Source organism: Lipophrys pholis (assembly GCF_963383615.2).
Source record: "Lipophrys pholis genome assembly, chromosome: 19".
NCBI lineage: Eukaryota > Metazoa > Chordata > Actinopteri > Blenniiformes > Blenniidae > Lipophrys > Lipophrys pholis.
Window position 1 is genome coordinate 10,824,357 of NC_137647.1, and position 20,022 is coordinate 10,844,378.

At 42.3% G+C, this 20,022-nt stretch overlaps 1 protein-coding gene and 1 long non-coding RNA gene across 2 annotated transcripts; one reads left to right on the top strand and one right to left on the bottom strand.

The window, feature by feature from the left end:
* Positions 1 to 135: 135 nt before the first annotated feature.
* Positions 136 to 1,100, bottom strand: LOC308125147. Its single transcript, XR_013936359.1, has 4 exons — positions 880 to 1,100; positions 606 to 648; positions 405 to 430; positions 136 to 233 (listed from the first exon to the last, which is right to left on the bottom strand). It is a non-coding gene; the product is annotated as an uncharacterized lncRNA (long non-coding RNA).
* Positions 1,101 to 1,224: 124 nt separating this feature from the next.
* On the top strand, positions 1,225 to 18,632 carry ern1 (endoplasmic reticulum to nucleus signaling 1). Its single transcript, XM_080488388.1, has 22 exons — positions 1,225 to 1,485; positions 6,600 to 6,720; positions 8,803 to 8,836; positions 9,041 to 9,113; positions 9,333 to 9,405; positions 11,195 to 11,317; positions 11,731 to 11,832; positions 11,933 to 12,194; positions 12,762 to 12,840; positions 13,145 to 13,298; positions 13,606 to 13,718; positions 13,812 to 14,009; positions 14,236 to 14,500; positions 14,581 to 14,671; positions 14,766 to 14,955; positions 15,054 to 15,153; positions 15,264 to 15,463; positions 15,611 to 15,758; positions 15,992 to 16,119; positions 16,375 to 16,498; positions 17,005 to 17,072; positions 17,276 to 18,632. Exons 1-22 carry the CDS (start codon positions 1,408 to 1,410, stop codon positions 17,819 to 17,821), a joined length of 3,270 nt encoding a protein of 1,089 aa, XP_080344514.1. The 5' UTR covers positions 1,225 to 1,407; the 3' UTR covers positions 17,822 to 18,632.
* The last annotated feature ends 1,390 nt before the right edge of the window (positions 18,633 to 20,022 follow it).

Here is a 20,022-nt window from a genome sequence, read left to right on the forward strand (position 1 = left end):
TATAACAAGACATTATGATCTTGCACCACTCTTGACCTGTACAAATGGCCACTGGACGGACCATTCAAGGTTCAGAAAGTGCCTGAGAATCAATTTACTGATCCGTGTAGATGAAAATAAATGTGGGACACATTTCAGTCGACAGAGAAGTGCTTTATTTTTTTAGTACATTCATGTTAATTTAAGTCAGTGTCCCTTTGGAATCCACCCACGTCGCGGTCACCGTTTGACTCCTAAAAAACAAAAAAGAAAACCTGGATGAGTTTAGGTATTAAAAAACACGTCATAAAAATGCATGCAGGTCATCAGATGTATGTCATCTTCATATTGATCAGAAGTCTAACGCATTAAAATCATCACGCGACCACTCACAAGCCTTTCTGAAGATTTTTCTTAAAACTTACCAAGACTGACTTCCAGTGATCAACTCCTGTGAGAAACCAATGAACAAGCATTAGTGGATTCATTCATTTATAGAACCCACAAAGTTAAGCATGTGGGTCACATCAGCCTGAAAGTTGACTTCATGTATACATCAGAAGTCTAACGCATTATGATCATCATTTATAACCCTTCAAATTATTTCAGATTTTTAAGATACTTACTGAGCTTGTATTCAGAGATCAGTTCACCTTTCAGGGCCAGCTCCTGAGAGAAACAAATAATACATGGCAACAGTCAAATCACAATGGAGACACTCACAATGGGCGTCAGGCTTCTGAAAACTAGTCCAGCCACACGTGGGAGTGGGATGGCCACGAGGGTACCACCAGTCCTCGCATAAAAAACACATTTTATTTCCAGGCAAATTGAGGGGAAAATACTTTTGGTAAGCGAGTTAACATCATGTAATCGGTAGATTCTTAAATAAACTCTTACCCTCACACGGTCCTGGGGCCTAGCAGTCATGCGGCCGAGAAGATTTCACCGCTGTATTAAACTCAAAATGTGAAAACAGAAGCCTCTGGTCATGTAGGATAAAAAGACAGAGTAAAAAGTATGCATACAGATATAATTACGCTCATATTAACTACAGACACGCGGCCTGTGCTTGGCGGTCCGGAGTCGAGCATGCTTCTACAATGTGGAGAAAATGTCCCCCGGACCTGCTTTATATTACATCCGGTGTGCGCGAGGGTCTCCTCTGATTGGCTGCGAGCCGCTGCACGTCCCCGCCTCCTCCACTCCCGTGGCTGTGTTATCCTCACGTCCAACCCCCGCAGCTTTCATTTCAGGAAGGAGCCGCTGGAGTCCGCCGCGGCTGTCTCAATGCGCTTTAACGTTACAGCCCTGCTACGTGTGTCCCCCCCCCCCCCCTCAACATCCGCCTGGAAGCGACAAGCAGGGTTTTCTATGTAGTCGACGGCGCCGGGCCAGCTGTCTATCCCCGGCTTGAGAGCAGAGAACATGGCCTGGACGGAGAGCAGTCGGGCCCTGGTGTGGTGCATTTTAGCGGTGCTTTGCTGCGCCGGACTCCCACAAAAGGTAAGAAGGCTAACCGGATAAGCTAGCTTATCTGGGATCACATAAGGACGGAGCTGACTGCTAAAGAACCCCTTTAACCCAACACACCCACTCACGTCTGTCTGCAATTCTGTCAAGATGAGCAGTTTCAGGTTAAATGTCGTGCCTCTATGCTGCGTGTGATCCTGGCATGACAGCAAACCGCTAACATCCACCTTAGCTATTGGCTTTAGCGTTTATTTCTTTTTTTTTTTTAAAGTTTGTAGAAGCAGAGAAATTAATTTTACTAAGATTGAACTGCAAACTTTGATCATTCACGTTGTCATAATCCACTGTCACTGTCACAGCATGAATCTTAAGTCCTCTTTCGCTCCAGTGAACCCATGCGGTCAGCTGATAGTGTGAACCAGATGTGTGTATGAATTTCTTTTGATCGGAGCTACTTTTGATGTACATCAGATCTACACGTCAATAACAAAGAAGTGAATGTGTTGCTATATGTTGCATCCTATCCAATGTATATGACGGTGATGATTTGACCAGCTGTTGTTTATCTTTGTACTGCTTGGATGTAAACACAAATCCGTCTGTGTGCAGTCCTTGACATATATGTCCAATTCGAAGTTCGAAATAATAAAATGGCTCTTGTTTTTGAGTTTAAATGATTCCTGTTGGTGTCTCCTACATGTTTTTTTTTTTTGTTTTTTTTAACTTGTTTTTGTGATTTCTAAACGCTACCTGGACAAATGCCTTACGTGTGCTCAATCTGTAATTTTCATTTTTAGAAGCAGATGATTAGTTTGTGCATGCCTGCAAAACAATCATGCAAACATGTGCGTCGCTGTGCATAATCAACGCACAATGTGATGCTGCATGCGTTCTCCGCAGAGCATACCAACCAAGCTTGAATAAGCAATGGACGTGATTTGAGAGAGCATGGCTTCAGCTCATTAAATTTTGTATTTGAATAAATGGTAAACGTTCAGCTGGCACAAATACTATAAAGCGAACCCGCTGATAGAGAGCAAGTTCCCTAGGAAGGGCCTGAAACAGAGACCCCCCCACACAACTGCAGCTAAGCTCCAGATTAAAGTGGCTTTATAATCCCCTATCATGTCTCAGGCTCTTCTTTTAGCCAGTCACAGAGTCTAATGGTGTAGGGAGGGTGAGAAGTGATAGGATATCTATAGATTGTGACATACATGTGTGAATGATGAATACGAATACAGAAAATTCTCATTTCTAGCTAATTTATTTTAGGTTGAGTTTTTATGAGAAATGAGATTTGTTTGACTGGGGTCTTGCTAATTGTATCCCCTCTTATTAACTGATTTTAGATTCTTTGTTGTTCCTTTATGCTCATACCTCACCTCGCACATCTGCAGACCATTCATAACATCAAAAATACTCCTTATGCTTTTAAATGAAGGTGGTGAAGTGCCCAAATCTCAAGTCACTGAATACATGAAGAAACATCCTGTAAATAAACAAGATTAACATTTGTAAAATGGAAAATGAAAAGCTTTTCTATCTTGTACTATCTTATCAGAACACTAGATTGGCTGTGCTCTCACGGAGTGTGTCCAAACACGGGCCTACACGTGACTCCTTTCCCTCTGAAGCAACACCATGCGCACAGTAACTCAACGAGGTTGTTTGGACATGAAAAGTTGGCAAAATATCTCTACTAAAAAGGATATTGATCAATCGTCTTCTATTGACTTGAGTGGATCTGGACCTTCGATTTTACTTTGCTTACAGTTCAACAAGAAAAGACACTGCTTTTGTCAGGAACTATTAAAAAAAACAAAAACAAATTGTCATTTTCCTACATTGTTGCCGTAACTCGTATTTTGATGACTTGTAGTTGATGCAGATGAATAAAGAGGTGTGACTTTTTTCTTTCTATGTTCCCGTGTTCGCTGGCACCAAAAAAACAAGGTGCAAACAGAGCGCTTGTTGCTGTTTAGTGAGCTAGTGGCAGCTCACAACTCAACCTATTAATGGTTAAGTCAACTTATTAAAATCTGAAGTTAAAATTAAATTTTTTTACCAGAAAATAAGGTAGGTTTTTGTCAAAATAGAATTTCCAACAGAAAAGCTTGTTGTTGTTTTTGAAACCGAGCTCTGAAACTGAAACATTTTCCGATATTTCTGTGGCTATTGAAATCTGCTCGACCCGCTTCGCTTCTCCCTCGTCTTGCTATCATTCTCCCGGTTGTCCTCCGAAGTGTCCCTGAGTCTGTCTGGGTCTTTCAAAGAAAAAGTCATTTCAGTCACAAATACAGTTCAAGCAAACGCTCAGTTTTAAACTGTACATTTTCATTGTCAGTGACTCCGATCCCTGTTAAAAATGAGTTAAATATGCAGGTGTACTACAACAGGTTCTCTTTAGACTCGGTGGGAAAGTTGTGCTTTAGGCTGTAAAGGGCAGTGACACTCCTGTGCCTGCTGCCTGTGATACCGTGACCATTGTATTCAGTGTCTCTATAAGCCATCTCTGAGGAAAAAGGAGATCTCAGAACCTGCCAAGAGTTTGGTTTCGCCCAGTTCGGCACTATTATGCAACTCTCTTGCGCAATAACAGCATTTGTGTGTGCATTTATTATACACCGACTAAGGAAATGAGAGGGAATGTCCCTGTAAGTGTTGCAGAAAGGTTTAGATGTCACATCTTCACTCACTTTGAGTCGCCGAGTTTTAAAGCAAATGTCCCTGGAGTCTATATGTCTGTGCTGATCCAATAACAGATTAGTTACGATCACTGTGCAGTTGTATGACGCTGTTAAGCTTACAACCCAGTGAGAACAGTCACAGATGATCATTATCGACACATCGTCTATATCGGATGTGTGCAGTTCCAGCTGGGGACTTTTAGTCAAATCTAGTTTTAGTTTTTTTCTGCTAGACTGAAACTTGCAGGAGCCGTTATGCTTTCACTACTGTCCTGCCATTTGGGGCACTTTAGCAGAAGTGATGTTAGTAATGGCCAATTTGTGCCAGTTTTTAAGTGACAGATTTTAGGGGGGGAACAAGCTATGTGACTTGAGTGAGCACCGTGAGTGAGTCACTGATGGTAGTTGCTTACGAGCTGTGTTGCTTTGAGTCTAGTATTATTGCACCAGAGTCCCCAATCTTCTCTTGTATCATATTTGTGACTATTTTTATTTTGTGGCCACCTGGAAACTGTTTTTGGAGATCAGTAAGTGATGTTGATTAATATTACTGTGGCTCAGGATGAAAATCTCCTTAAGCGTTCTGCATGTTTTTATTGACTTGCCCTGACATTTATATGCAATTGTGGAGCGACTAGAAAGTTTTGATAAGGCGTGTCGGATAATTGACCAGAAATCTATTGAAAAGGTGCAAAATGGCTCTGAGCAGCTTTAAAGAAATAATTGATGGCACTTAGAAAGCCATCCTATTCCAAAGGATGGATATATAGAGGATAAAGTCTTAAGTTTTCTTTGAGCTTGAATCTAAAAAGGAACATTGCGTACCAATGCCAAGGCACCAATCAGGGTCAGTTTGTGCACTTTTCTCCGGTTTGGTGGGCAGTTAGAGCTCTCAAACACCCCCGCTGGACTTCTTCCGGCAAATCGGTGCCAAAAACCATAAGATGCCCTCACCTCAGCTATCAAGCAGAGTTTTTAACATTCCAGTGGCTACTGGGGTTCACACATCACCCACAGTGTTGTTAACTCCGGCATAAGCCGAGTCATGAGGTTGGAAAGCTTTTGTACCACTGTGGCTTCAGGTTGCTTTCATTGTATTTGCTGCATCTTTATGTGATCTCATTATTTTTTTATTTTTTTTGTGCGTGTGTCTAAATCTTAGGGTGTATTGGTTTATGAAAGATGCAGAGTATCTGTGGTTGTCTACCATATTTTTGAGTCGGACATAAAAGGTTCCTTCATCATATGGCCTGTCAGCCCACCATTCATCTGTGCATAGGCAAGTTGGGGCCCTCTTCCTGTTGTATCTCATCATTGTTACCGTTGCACTGTGTGATTAACCCCAACATGCTGGTGGCGACGATTACATTAGCTTCTTGTGCAGGCCTGACTTATTAGCTCTGGTGGTTTGTTTGTGCCCAGCTTAGGAGCACTTAAAAGTCTCCAGCCTCTACTTGTATCTACTTAAACGTGTAGCAGAGAGCGCTAATCATTGGAAATTGGTAAAGTGCTTGATGTTGTATGGAGGAGCTCCGAGCACCGTCACAAGAGGCCTGTTCAGGGAGATTAGTCAGTTAGTGAAGTTGATCGATATTGCCGTGGTTTAGCAGGAAAGTGAGCTCTTCCTCAGTTGCCTGCGTTTTAAGACTTCCGTGGTAAAGCTTGAAGATTATAGACTTCAACACATCTTTCATTCATTTGTGGTGATGGAGCACTTGTGTCGACTCATATTTCTCATGGCATTTAGTTCATTTTAGAATTTAAAAGTCATGGATTTACAATGACTTTGGGCATCTCTGCTGTCTTATTTAGATCTATTGATTATTTGGACCTGGATACTCGATAAATGAGTTATTTAGCGCTTTATTTTTTGGTTGGTTTAATGTGGAGTACCAAAAAAAAAAAAGCTCCCTGAAACGTGACCCCTCATTCACATTCCCAGTTTGACTTTTTTCCATGTTGCAGCCCTGAGATCTGGCAGTTACTGCTTCTCCGCCAACCCTCCACCGATCACATAATCAATCCGCACCCTCTCTTTTTCCTCCCACCGTCATTGTAATTGTATTGATTGAATGTTTAATGATTGCCCAGAGGTAACAAATACCCAAAGCATTTTCATGCTGTCACATTTCACTGAGAGTGGATCATCTACTTCATGTTATGGTATCATTTTCATAATTTCCCAACTGTTTGCACCAGGTGTGTCTAAGGATAAGTAATGCCTGAGTGATCAGTGGTTTGAGTAATTAATTAATCACAACCTTGATGCAGGAGCACACATCCTGACCTAACATGTGCCTTTAAGCGAGTGCATGCATGCTCACACACGTCTGCTTTTTTAATTTGGAACATGTGTCCATTTGGATATGCATGCATAATAGATAGTGTATTGTATTTGTTGTATTTTAGTGCAAGAATGGAGACGTTTGTTTTCATTGTGTTGGTATCTTGTTCTTGTAGGGGTTTTGCAGTGCCAGCACCGTCTCGCTTCCTGAAAGCCTGCTCTTTGTGTCCACTCTGGATGGGAACCTGCATGCCGTTAGCAAGAAATCAGGCTCAATCAAATGGACTTTGAAGGAAGGTAAGAGGAGATGGCTGGATTCAAATCTATGTTTATTTATTTATTTTGTTGTTTTCTGTGTCGTTCCTGATTCAGGTGTCAATGTCAAAGTCATCCCACCGATTTATTTGCAAAATTCCATGCTTTTGGCTCATGTTATTTACACAGTAAAGCTTAAACTCGCCAAATTTATCAGTCCTTCAGCTAAAACATCTACCTTTCCCTCACACCAGGGTAATCAGACTGTGGGTCCATGTGACTCACACAATATCAACACAGACACTTTGTTGTGTTGTTATCTGAGCTGATCTCCTGATTTCATTCACATGTGCACATGAAAACACGTCCGTACTGCCCAAATTCAACACAATCGGTTCATTTTGTTATCATTTTTACTACTTACTACTACTGTTGATGCTGTTGGATACAAGCAAACAGTATTATTATAATATTTAAGTAAAATACTACAAATTTATGAATGAACCTTTTTCATTGAGGAATGATTTCTACTATTAAATCTTGTGCTTCAGTGGCAGTACTCGTAGAGTTTGTTGTGAGAAGGTCTGCTGGGCATACAAACCGGGTAATTATTAACAGAGAGAGGGGCAAGTATAGCCTGTAATCAAGGTCAGCGTGGGCCCGGGTAAAAAGCAACTTGGCGGTGATGTCACGTGCACGTGCAGCATTAACCGTGCTTACTATGCCACTATACCTTCAGGTGGCAAACAAAGATCAGAAATGCGTGTTCAAGTTTTGCCAAGAATCACAAAATGATGTGAAGTCAGAAAAATAAAAACACTTCTTCCTGCAGAGGATCTGATGGTATATTAATCAGAGGCAGAGGCTTCCTCCTCCACACTCCTGTTTTTCTGGAACAGCTTATGAATAGAAATGTGCTGATTTTGTTGCAGGCTTCAGACACACCTGTTGTTGTGCTCCTGTCATGCTACCGTACACCCACAATAATGAGGGGAGAGTAACAGTCTCTCACCTGCATTCATGCAGAAAAAGCATGTCCCCAAACACACGTTTGTAAAACGGACAGCGAGACGTAACATCTGTTGCAGAAAAGCTGTCGACAGAAGTTCTTCTCTCCACACCTTTTTTTTTTTTTTTTTAAATTACAGATAATACTTTTTAAGCATTATAATTTAGCACATTAAATACTCCTGTGGCTACCTCCTGCTTTAGTTGACCCCTCCAGATCAGCTCCATCTGGTCCACACCCTGTGTGTTCACACCGTGAGGAGGTGTGTGTGGGTGTGTGTGTTTGTCTAGTAGCAGTAGAGACGAGAGCTGCACGTTTTGGCCTTTGGGTATCGAGAAACACAACTGTTTGCCTATTTTAATCTTTCTGGTAGCTGGTCATGTTGACTTTGTTCATGTCACCATTTCAACCAGCTCTTGTTTGTTGTTGATGCTTCTGATGTAAATCTTGAAACATGATTTGCTGTATATTTTTTCAGAAAGTATGGGTTCACTTAACTTTACCACATAGAAATCATTACTTGCATACTGCTTTCTAAGTGAAGACATTAGTCTATAAAATGACTAATATGTGACATTCGTTTTAATGTGATTTGTATCACTATCTGGTGAACATTAAAAGTTGGGACAAATCATTATATTCTGAGGAACGTGATGAAAGGAAATCTGAGTTCAATAGGTTTGAGTAATCCAGAGGCCAACATTTTTTTAGCCCACGTCTAAAGACTGCAATTTTTTCAATTGAATACTTGCGGAGAAGATTCTTTAAAATTATTTATTTTGTCGAAGAAAAACATGGAAGATCATCTGGAAATTGAAATTCAGAAGTTCTAAGTAAGATGAGATGTTTGTATACAATCGGTTATTTGTCCCCCCTCATTGGCACTCAACTCCTGATCATTCACACAAAGCCGTTTGGACGGTTTGCCTTTGGAGTCCGCCACGAGGGAATCCATGCTCATTTAGACTTTGTGTCCTCTGCTCTTGAGTGTCACCCATGCTCATGTCATTCATTTTGCGCAACGGCTTCTGGCTATGGTTTCCCATTGTCGGTTAACATTCTTGTCAGTCCTGACTGACATCTTGAACGCCTTGTCTCCTCTCCTTGTCTTACAGATCCAGTTCTTCAGGTCCCGACACATGTAGCTGAGTAAGTATCCTCCAGTTATTTTTTTGCATTAACGTACCCACACGTTGCGCCCTGACGAAACAAAAGATGCTAAAGGCATTGATTATTAGAACCTGTTGAGCTCGTCTTATCTGTCACTTGGTTTAACTGTCTACCTAATGTCTTGAGGTCAACTCTGTTTTCACTGATTAAATGTTTCATTATTTAAAAAATTTTCCCTACCAGGCCAGCTTTTCTCCCCGACCCCAACGATGGCAGCTTGTACTCTCTGGGAGGAAAAAACAATGAAGGCCTCACAGTAAGAGGAAACAACTTTATCACAAATAAAAATCTCACATCATTCAGAAACACTTTTCAGTTCCCTGTTCTCTAGAAAAACAAACAAAAAAAAATAAATTCATGCAGTCACATTGGCAGTTGCACCTGGGGTGACACATGTAAGCTTGTGTGATTGCATTGTTTGAGAACGTTGAGAAAAATGTGGTTATCTGTTGATTTTTTGTTTTGCTTCAAACAGAAATTGCCATTTACTATTCCCGAGTTGGTCCAGGCCTCGCCTTGTCGCAGCTCTGACGGTGTTCTTTACATGGGTAAGGCTAATTCCTACATAGAAGCGATTCTGTGCTTGCTGAATGAGCTTGTTGTTCTATATTGGATATGAAGAACTGCCAGCTTGCTGACTCCCATCGCCATTTTGGTGGCCTGGGAGCCTATTCCCCCAAATAAATATATCTGCTAGCATAATGTAAAAAGTGCCCCTGTGCAGGTTTTGTTAAGATATGTATGTTTTTTAAGTGATGTTCTACTTAGCATATATATAAGGCAAGGTGTTGTATAAAGACAATTATCCAGTCGTTTTCACTGATTTGAATTTATGATCAAATGAATCTGTACATGACCCCATTGGTTTAATGGGTGTTCGGAGGATTGAGGTCGTTGTACCTAACCGTAAAGGAATAATTTGATCTTCATGGACGACAATGGTCCAGGTCATTGAGGTGGCATCATTGGAAAGTGGCTGCTGGACACTGGGGGACCTCAAATGGAGTGACCTGCACCTTCTCCAGACCTGAATCCCATAGAAAACCTCTGTCATCAGCCGAGTTGCTGTGTGGAGGCTGGTAACTCTGTATGCAAAACCTCACTGGCCTGAGGGCCGCCCTTCCAGAAGAATACGATACCATGATGCCTCAGCAGACAATAAGATGACTTGTGAACAATATGAGGCATCTTTGTCAAGCTGCAATTGATCCTCAAGAGCACATGACGTTATTGAGACATTGACATTATTTGTTGCGCTATTCTCGCCAGCATTGTTTGCTTTTGTATTAATAAATTGACGATGAGGAAATCACTATTGTATGCTTGTACGCAAATGCCCTACTTTCATGGTATAACATCACTGTCGCATGAACACTTCACATTTTCCATAAATTTCACCTAAAAGCCAGATATCCCTCACTGCCAGTAGTGTATATGGTATACTCTGCGTATTGAATGGTGAACATGAACTTGAATGTACCGTCTGTGTCCTTTTAGTGTCTGGCCACCTAAATGAGCTGGTGTTATCTGACCTCCACAGAATAAGTTGGAGTGCAGGACTTGTTCAATCCACCCGCCGCTTTACCTCCTGCTCTTTTGAATTTACAACGGTTTGCATGGGGGACTGTAATCTACCGTGCTGGATGTGTGTCGCGGCACAAAGGATTGGCTGACATTTGGCTCCTGATGGTCATTATCAGTATGGCTTTTGTTTTCATGCAGCTCGAGCTGCCGCCTGCACAAAGCAAATCCTCACTCTTCAAAGTTCACGTTCAACAGTCCTGATAAACCTTACAGGTTATATCAGACCAAACTGCCATGTTTGAGGGTTTTTTTTTTTTTTTTTTGCCCTGAAACAAATTAGCAACTGACCTAATAATCTATTTAAATAGCAGGGTGCTAGTACGCCGTGGTTCGACAAAATTATGTATTTGTATGAAAAGACAATGGATTAATAATTTAACTGTAGAAACGCCCATCAGTGGCGGTTAAACGGCTGCATGTTAAATTGCTCAACTGGGCTTGTACAGTGTGCAATTACAGAAAAAAGTAAAGTAAATGTAGACAGACAAACTTAAAAAAAAAAAAAAAAGGATTTTGTGTGTGTGTGTGTGTGTTCTGTTTCCTATTGTCATGATAGTTTCTTTTTTTTTTTTAAAGAGGTGAGTGAGGGCTTAAAGGGGAAGAAACGTATTGAGGAACAACACATTGACTCAAATGTACCAATAGTAGCAGTGAGCTTCAAAACAACAGACATTTTGTGTTTTAAAAACAATATATGGAGATGCACATTTATTTCTGTACTCATGATGTCAATGTGTTTTTGCTTTTGCACAGGTAAGAAGCAGGACTTGTGGTACGTTGTAGATCTGCTGACTGGGGAGAAGCAGCAGACTCTCACCTCCTCGTTTGCTGAGATGCTTTGTCCCTCGTCGTCGCTGCTCTATCTCGGGCGCACAGGTACATGCAAAAGCAAATCGGCAACACTTTTGTTTGTTTTATTTAAACCAACAAATAATTTCAGTTTGTCTTCAATGACCCCCCCAAGCTGTCCCTGTAGACTTTTAAGGAGTGGTGGGGCTGTAATGGATAACTTAAGACAAAGCTATACAGCATGAGAACCCTGCAGAGAGGGTACACATGCTATAGCTCGGTGTCAAGTCAAAAATCACTTTGTCCGTCAGCTCTGTACCAGCTGGATTTTGTTTCCTCATGTCCACCCTGTCATTTTTATCATTGTTGAGAAGGAAACTCTGCACCACTTCACGTTGCGTTTAAAGACCAGAGACCACTTGGCTTTTGTGTGTAGGTTGCATAAGCAAAGATTGTTTTTGTGTTGAAAACACATTCTTGCTATTCACCCCAATGTTAAGAGTACACCATCACCATGTACGACACCAAGAGCAGAGAGCTGCGCTGGAATGCCACCTACTCAGACTACGCCTCCACCCTTCCTGACGATGACACCAAATATAGTAAGACTCATGATGAAAACTGGATTTTTATTTTTGTGTGTGTGGTTTGAAATGTTGACGGTATGTGCTGATGGTTCATCCGTTTTCTGGCCTTCCACAGAAATGGCTCATTTCGTGTCCAATGGCGACGGCCTCGTGGTGACTGTGGACAGTGAGTCGGGCGACGTTCAGTGGGCCCAGAACTACAACTCCCCGGTGGTGGCCATGTACATCTGGCAGCGTGAGGGCCTCCGCAAAGTTCCCCACACCAATGTAGCTGTGGAAACCCTGCGTTACCTAACGTTCATGTCTGGAGAGGTTGGCCGCATCACTCAGTGGAAATACCCCTTCCCTAAGGAGAAGAAGCCCAAGAATAAATTCATGTAATTCACTTATTTGTAAGATTTATGCTCGAAGAAGATGTTGCATGTTTATTATCGGATTGGATTGGACTACTTTCACTTGGTCACCAGTCAGTTTTATTGGGGAGGGAATATTGGATGCAGAGAAGACGCATTGGCTAACAGCTCTCGTCAACATGTTGCAGCACTTTTGTCTGAATCATCAAAGCCTGAACCACGAGAGGGTGAAATCAAAATCTACTTGTATTGATGTTGGATTGCTTGGTGTTGGGAGGGAGTCCAGACTTGTAATATTGTAACGAGTGGCTGCCTACAGGCCTGGTTTCACAATGTGGTGTGGTTTTTTTTTATTTGTTTTTTTTATTTGATGTGTCCACACCTGCTCCTACTGAAACATAGAAACAAAACTTTGAGAGTTCCTCATCAAATCGTGCCTTGAAGAAGATAAAAATTGGATTGTATTTGCCCCTAAAGTCAACAGTTCACAACAGTGAACATGTTCAGTGTAATGCTGGCCCTTGGGCAGTGCTTTAGAAATGACATCAGAAATATGCAGAGTTGTTAAATAGCACATTTGTTCTTTTTCAGGGCCACCCTGTATGTGGGTAAATACTCCACCAGTCTGTATGCGTCTCCGTCGCTGGTGCATGACGGAGTTACTGTGGTGGTGAGTCCCATTTGTATCTGTTTTTAGCCAGAGCATAATATTCAATACATGACACAAGGTTCGAGTCAGGTTTCCCCCAACAGTTCCTCACTTCAAAGTGAATTTATCTTTTTTTTTCGATTTCATTCAGGCATGGCAGGAAGTTTGTGTGTTCAACACTCTATGTTTTTACCACGGATTAGATCACTATGACTTCCTGAGATAGTCATTTAGAGTTCCTGCACTTGCAAATAACTCTCCCAAGACGTGTCTCATACAGAATAATCTGACTTCCCTAAATGTTTGTGTTTGTGTCTGTGCATAGCCTCGTGGCAGCACCTTCCCACTTTTGGAGGGGCCTGATAGTCAAGAGGCAGAAGAAGACAAGGAGTGTGTCATCACGCCCAGCGTCAAGTTCAATGCAGCGCTGCGTGAGCGAAACAGGATCAACTTCATGAGGAACTACCTGCTCCTAATAGGTATTGTGCAAGAAATATTTTCATTATTTCTTTTAATCCTGTGATCTAAACCAGAAACAATTTCAACATTCCGGTTTATGTCTTGAGGTGTGACTGCTGTCAACTGAAATGGAAATGGTTGTGAAAGTGAAGCAATTTCACTAGAGACACTTTTAACCCAGTTACTCAGTAACTCGGGAGCTTGTTTCGATATGCCTTGTACGCTGGCCGCCCTCTGCTGGACGAATGCAAGCATCACACCTGATGAGAGTTGAGTGAAAGACTGCAACTCACACTGCTAATTGAAATGTCCCCTCCTGCATGTCAGGTCATCACGAGATTCCTCCTGAAGCTCACACCAAGATCCTGGAGAAGTTTCCCGACAGCTTTCCTCGCAATCAAGGCAACATCATCCCATCCACTGAGAAGAAGGTGGAAGAGGTGAGTATTGGATCTGAGAGCGGGTTTGCTAAATGTATTCAGATTTAGTCGACTATCTACACGGATGACCTCATTTATTCCCTTGTGTTGCAGAAGGTTAACGACAGCGGCATGGAGGACGGCCCGCCGTCTTCGCCTCTGCCTGACACATCCATCCAGGAACCTGGAGTCAGCGGTCGTCCTGCGCGTCCAGAGGCTCCCGTGGACACGATGCTTAAAGACATGGCCACCATCATCTTCTCCACCTTCCTCCTGGCTGGATGGGTTGCTTTTGTGATCACCTACCCGAAGGTACGTCTCACAAAAGGCTTCAGGTGATCCAATGAGCTCTGCTGAATGGTGGCATGCTTTTGTGTGGAAGTACTTTTACGCTACGAAAACATTTGATTCAACAGTTTTAAGTGTAGAAGTAACCAAACAATAAACTTTGTGGTTGTTGGTTTCAGATTTTCACATATGAAAAAAAAAAAAAATACAACCTCAGAGGCAAAATTGCTTTTGTCCTATGTTATGGCAGAGCATGCACAAGCAGCAGCAGCTGCAGCACCAGGAGTTCCAGCGGCAGATGGAGGAGAGGTTGGAGCTGCTCCAGCGGCAGCAGCCCTTCCCCCCGGCAGAAGTGGCCCTCGGCTTGGCCGCAGACAGCGACTACCTGGAGGTCGCCCGCATTCGCTCGGAGTGCTCCGACCACAGCAGCCCGAACGTCACCCCCCGCGCCTCCAACCACTCCAATTTATCCGTCTCCGAGTTGGGGAGCTCGGCCAATGAGCATGAAGATGGAGGTAAAGACTACTTAAGTTCAGCGGTTTAAAGAGTTCAGGTGCTTTTTAAACCAAGATTTGACTGAAATGTGTCTCACCAGAGGAAGACTCCTGTGTCGTCAGGGTGGGGAACATAACTTTCCACCCAAAAGAAGTGTTGGGACACGGTGCAGAGGGGACAATTGTGTACAAGTAAGTCATCGACGAGCAGTTATTTATGATGGCTTTAAACCCAACAAGAAGATTTTTAATGTTGCTACATTGTTTTTCCACTCTATTCTGTAAGGGGTCAGTTTGACAACCGTCAAGTGGCCGTGAAGAGGATTCTCCCCGAGTGTTTCAGCTTTGCAGACCGTGAAGTTCAGCTGCTGAGGGAGTCAGACGAGCACCCGAACGTAATCCGCTACTTCTGCACAGAGAGGGACCGTCAGTTCCAATATATCGCCATCGAGCTGTGTGCCGCCTCGCTGCAGGAGGTAACCAGCAGCTCTTTAAAGCTCGCTTCTCTTCTGTCGTTGCAATTAGTCATGATCTTCTGAACCAACACTAAACTTTCTATTTGCCATCCTTTTAGTATGTGGAGAGAAAAGACTTCAATCGTCATGGACTTGAACCGGTGACGCTTCTTCAACAGACAATGTCAGGACTGGCCCATCTGCATTCTCTCAATATCGGTATGCATCTATTAATACAAGGTTCTCTCATTGTCATCAGTGGCTTTGTGTCACCAAGCTTTCTTCACACCATAGAAATGATTGACGGTGTGTTTTCCGTCTATCTGTAGTCCACAGAGATCTCAAACCCCACAATATTCTGGTGTCCATGCCCAACGCACACGGCCGAGTCAGAGCCATGATTTCAGACTTTGGCTTGTGTAAGAAACTCTCAGTGGGTCGCCACAGTTTCAGCCGAAGGTCTGGTGTGCCGGGCACCGAGGGCTGGATCGCCCCGGAGGTTCTCAGCGAGGACTGCAAAGACAACCCGGTGAGTGGGACACGGGAGGGGGGTGGGGGGCGACTCTTGTTTCAAACACATGGTAATACAGAGGCAAACAACCGCAAGAATCAACATTGTATTTAGCTGTAATCTGTGGCAAGTGGTGACTTCCTCTGTTTTTCTTATCTTTTGAAGACCTGCGCCGTCGACATCTTCTCTGCCGGATGTGTGTTCTACTACGTGGTGTCCCAGGGCAGCCATCCTTTTGGCAAGTCTCTACAGCGGCAAGCAAACATCCTTCTGGGGACATACAGCCTCGATCATCTGCAAAGTGACATACATGGTGAGTCCTGAACTTCAATACACCAAATACGATGCTTATGTCTTTGGGAGAAGGAAACTTGTAGATCATTTACAAATCTGATCAGTTTTCAGCGTACACCAAATAAATATATCATCCTAATGTTACTTAGTCGACAATTCGTGCATCCAGTCCATGTGTAAGAGGGTTGATTGTATCGTACTAACGACATGGTAAAACCAGGAAATGTTTTTTTTTTTTGTTTTATTTGCCAGGTGACATTGTAGCCAGAGATCTGATAGAGCAGATGATGAGCATGGATCCGTACAGGAGGCCGTCAGCTGAAAGTATTCTCAAACATCCTTTCTTCTGGAGTCTGGAGAAAGAGTTGCAGTTCTTTCAGGTCAGTCGTTTGTCCAGCACACGGGTTGTAGATGAGCCTGCGTCGTCAGACTCTCTGATGTGATTCAACTTTAATGCCGCACACTTGACGGTATCGTGTAGTCTGTTTACACACACTGTAGAATATAAAACATGTGCCTTCGAGGCCTTTATGAAATCCGGTGTGTGCATGTTTTTAAAGGAGAACTGTTTTGCTACTTCCCTCTCTGACTTCTGTATTGTTTTGTATTCAGAAACCTGTTTTTGTCGTCGGCAGGATGTGAGTGACAGAATAGAAAAGGAACCGCTGGACGGACCAATCGTGAGACAGCTGGAGAGAGGGGGGAGGGCTGTCGTCAAGGGTGACTGGAGAGAGCAAATCACAGTGCCACTGCAAACAGGTGGGACCATGAATAAAAATAGAATTGTTGTATTATGGACAACATTTTGAATATATACTGCGTTTGTTTGTTGTTGTTTTTTTCTTGTTAGCATTTGTCACACATCTTGGCAACTTTCCAAATGAGTTTCATTTCAAACGCTCCTACTTGCCCCTTGTGAGCAGGGCCACACTTTTCTTTTATTTTGAAAATTCCACGAACATTAATTTTGTCTGATAATTATTAACTAATGGAAAATATTTATCTATGTCATATTTTGATGGAGAAAGTGCTTTCTGGGTCACTCCCTGAAAATGAGTGCATTGTGTTTGTTGAAAGTGAAAAAGTATATTAATGTCCTCAAAGTGGAGGAAAACTCCACTTTAAAAAAAAAAAACGGCATTTATTTAAAGTTTTTTTGCTCTTATCAGTTAATTTTTTTTTTTTCCTGCCTTAAATTATTTCAGTTCCAGACTGACATTTATTGTGATGAATGTATGTTTTCTCTTTCTGTCCTTTTCTTGCAGATCTGAGAAAGTTCCGTTCTTATAAAGGTGGGTCTGTACGAGACCTGCTGCGTGCAATGAGAAACAAGGTAAATAAACCATCACTACATCTGCCATTTCCCTGGATATAGTGTCTTCATTTTCTGTCATTGTTAGTTTATCTACCGTTATTGCCCCTCATATGTCACTCTGTCCCTGCTGCAACACTGAGAAGTAAATTCCATCATATGTTGACTTGTTTTCATGTTTGTGTCCAAATTAACTTGATTTTTTTACACTTTTGCCTCGACAGAAACACCATTATCGGGAGCTGCCTGCCGACGTGCAGGAGACCCTGGGAACCATCCCTGATGACTTTGTCTCCTACTTCACCTCCCGCTTCCCCCACCTGCTCATGCACACCTACTTGGCCATGCGGACCTGTGCACAAGAAAGGCCGTTCCTGCCTTACTACGCCACTGCTGAGCAGCTCGCAAAAACAATCGGCCAGCACACACAATGCGGGCCACAAAGACAAAATGATCCGTGCACTCAACAGCTACCTTCCCCACAGCCCTTACAATCCCAAGAACCTTCACTTTCACCGCCGCCTGTGCAGGTGTGTCACTCAACAGCTTCTGAGTCGGCGCCCGAACGACCGGACGAGCAAGTGTCTTCGCAATTGCCCGTTCAGACTGTGCAGCCAGCAGAGGTCGCACCCTCCACACAGACTGATGTGCACAGCCAAACGGCGAACCCCACGTTTGCCCCCGAACTGCCTCCCGGTTGTCCCAGGCAAAGTGACTCCAGTCATCCTGAGGTTCCCACAGATGCTCCGACACTGGACGAGTCGGGATGACCCAGCCACAGACGGGAGCGGTGCCTTAAAGAGTGGAAATGAAGAGGGCCTCTGCTGCCCTGCTGTGAGCTGGTGAGGACCAGGCCTGCAGTGCCTGAAGTCCACCGCCAGACGCAGCAACTGCACCCTGAATCAAGTGCCTTCTGCTGACATGCATTAACTCCATCCCCAACACGTCCGTCTCCGCCAAGCCGTCAGATAGCGGATGGGCGGTTAAAGAGGTTTCCCTGTAGCTGGACTGAGAAGAGATCATTTTTTAAACTTTTAATACGGCATGTCCAAATAGTTTTTGTCCCAAAAATATCTGGTCTCCGTTGTGGTGAAAGATGTCCAGATGTTGAACACTGGTGTACTTTTATTGTGCAATGTTGTATTTGTTTAGTTTTTTTGTTTGTTTTTTTTCCAATGAATTTATTCACTGCAGTGATGCTGTATATGTATATATTTTTTATAAACTGATTCATAACTTGAATCACTGGAAAAAACAAAATCATTTAATATGGCCTGTGTGCCTTTTTCTTATATCACTGTGCTGTATATGTACAGATCTATAAGATGGACTATGCTAAATGTGCTTGATTCCAATTAATGCTGCTAGATCCTTTTCTTTTTTTTTCTTCCTACCATGTCTAGACGTTTCTTCTAAACTGTTCCAAAAGGTGTTCAGGGTGATGCCTGAACACAGAAGGCAATTTAATCCTTTAATGTAAGAAGTCAAGTCTGGCTGCAAAGTACTCATGTAATAACTTTTTAAAGGGTGTTAAAAGTGAAGTTAATGACCTGCACATTAAATTCTATTTTTTTTTTTATACCAATACGTTGCCTGTTTGTTGATGTCTCCAGTGAGAACATTTATTTTTTGCAGGCTATATATATATATATATATATATATATAAAGTCATTGTGAAAGACTAATCACTGTTGATATATGCTACACCATTGTAAGTCCCACACCTGTTGACCGCAAAATATTTCATTGTGGAAAAACTAGAAATTCAGGTATTAAACCAAAATCAATGTGAGTGATGGTAGAGCTTAACTCACTAGAGTGAGTTAGTGAAGAGGGAGTAAAGAAATGGGCTCAGCACCATACTTATGTTGCGCCTGTGATGGCGTCATGTGTAGGCTTTATTTGTTTTGCATGAGCTTAATTCTGATCTTCAAAGTTCACACAATCCTATCCGCTATTGGAGCCCTGAGAGTTATGTCAATTTAGTTTTTAATGATCAATTGCTTTGCACATTTGTGACGCACAATGCAGGAAATGTAATTCTTCCAAGTTGCAGGAAATCCAACCTAATTTTGCATATTTTAGAACTTCTTGTAAATAATCTTTGAAAATGAGAAAAGACATTGGGGCACCTGAAGTCATTGGCCACTTTGTGCATGTATCTATATTTATTTTCATTTTATTTGTGAAAGTCCCTTTTTTTAAGAGTTTTCTTTTTGCTTTTGAGGTCTTGCTACACTTCAGAGGACGTACATTCAGCTCATCACGGCACCTTACCGTGAGAGAAAATGCTGCAAGAGTCGGTGAGTTTTGGGGGGTTGGTTTTAAGCACTAACGGGAAACGAATTGAGTGAACTCTGTGAATGCTGTGCATATGATCGTTTTGCCTTTATGTAACCCAATGCCCTGGAGAAAAAAAAGTTACAATTTTGACTTCTTTCTCTGACCTCCAATAACGCAAAGAGACCAACAGATTAATTCATCTCGACTACAATCTATTCAAGTGGATTTATGTCCGTTTGCTTGTTGCTCTCCGTCTCTGCCTTTCTCTCCGTCGGTCATTTCCTCTCAATCGGATCAGCAGAAAATCTTGACCTCTTAACCTGGTTCTGCAGAAAGCCTTCACTTCCAAGCCTGGCTCTGCAGGCTTCTTCCTGTAAAAGGTGATTTTATTTTTTTAATTCCTTTCCACTGTTGCTTAAGCTTGATCATTTGGAATAGTTGGGTATTTCTTTGTAAAATTATGGAAGCGCATTGCATTCACTTGAAAAAATTAAAACGTACTTTGTTTTTCTGAATTAATTACATAATTATCTCATTATGAGAAATTACTATAAAAAAATGTGGCTGTTTCTGATTTTATGAGATGATTATGTCAGAATTATGAGAAAAAAAATTATAAAAAAATGGCTCTGTTTTTCAAAATTTCTGAGATGTTTTCTGGAAGAAACAAAACAAAAAAAACGGGTCT

Excerpts from the sequence above, each read along its gene's own strand:
- ern1 (XM_080488388.1), top strand. The coding sequence starts at position 1,408 with ATGGCCTGGACGGAGAGCAGTCGGGCCCTGGTGTGGTGCATTTTAGCG. Across the intron at positions 14,672-14,765 it reads GAGGGGACAATTGTGTACAA|GGGTCAGTTTGACAACCGTC; the intron begins GTAAGTCATCGA and ends CTATTCTGTAAG. Across the intron at positions 16,499-17,004 it reads CACAGTGCCACTGCAAACAG|ATCTGAGAAAGTTCCGTTCT; the intron begins GTGGGACCATGA and ends CTTTTCTTGCAG.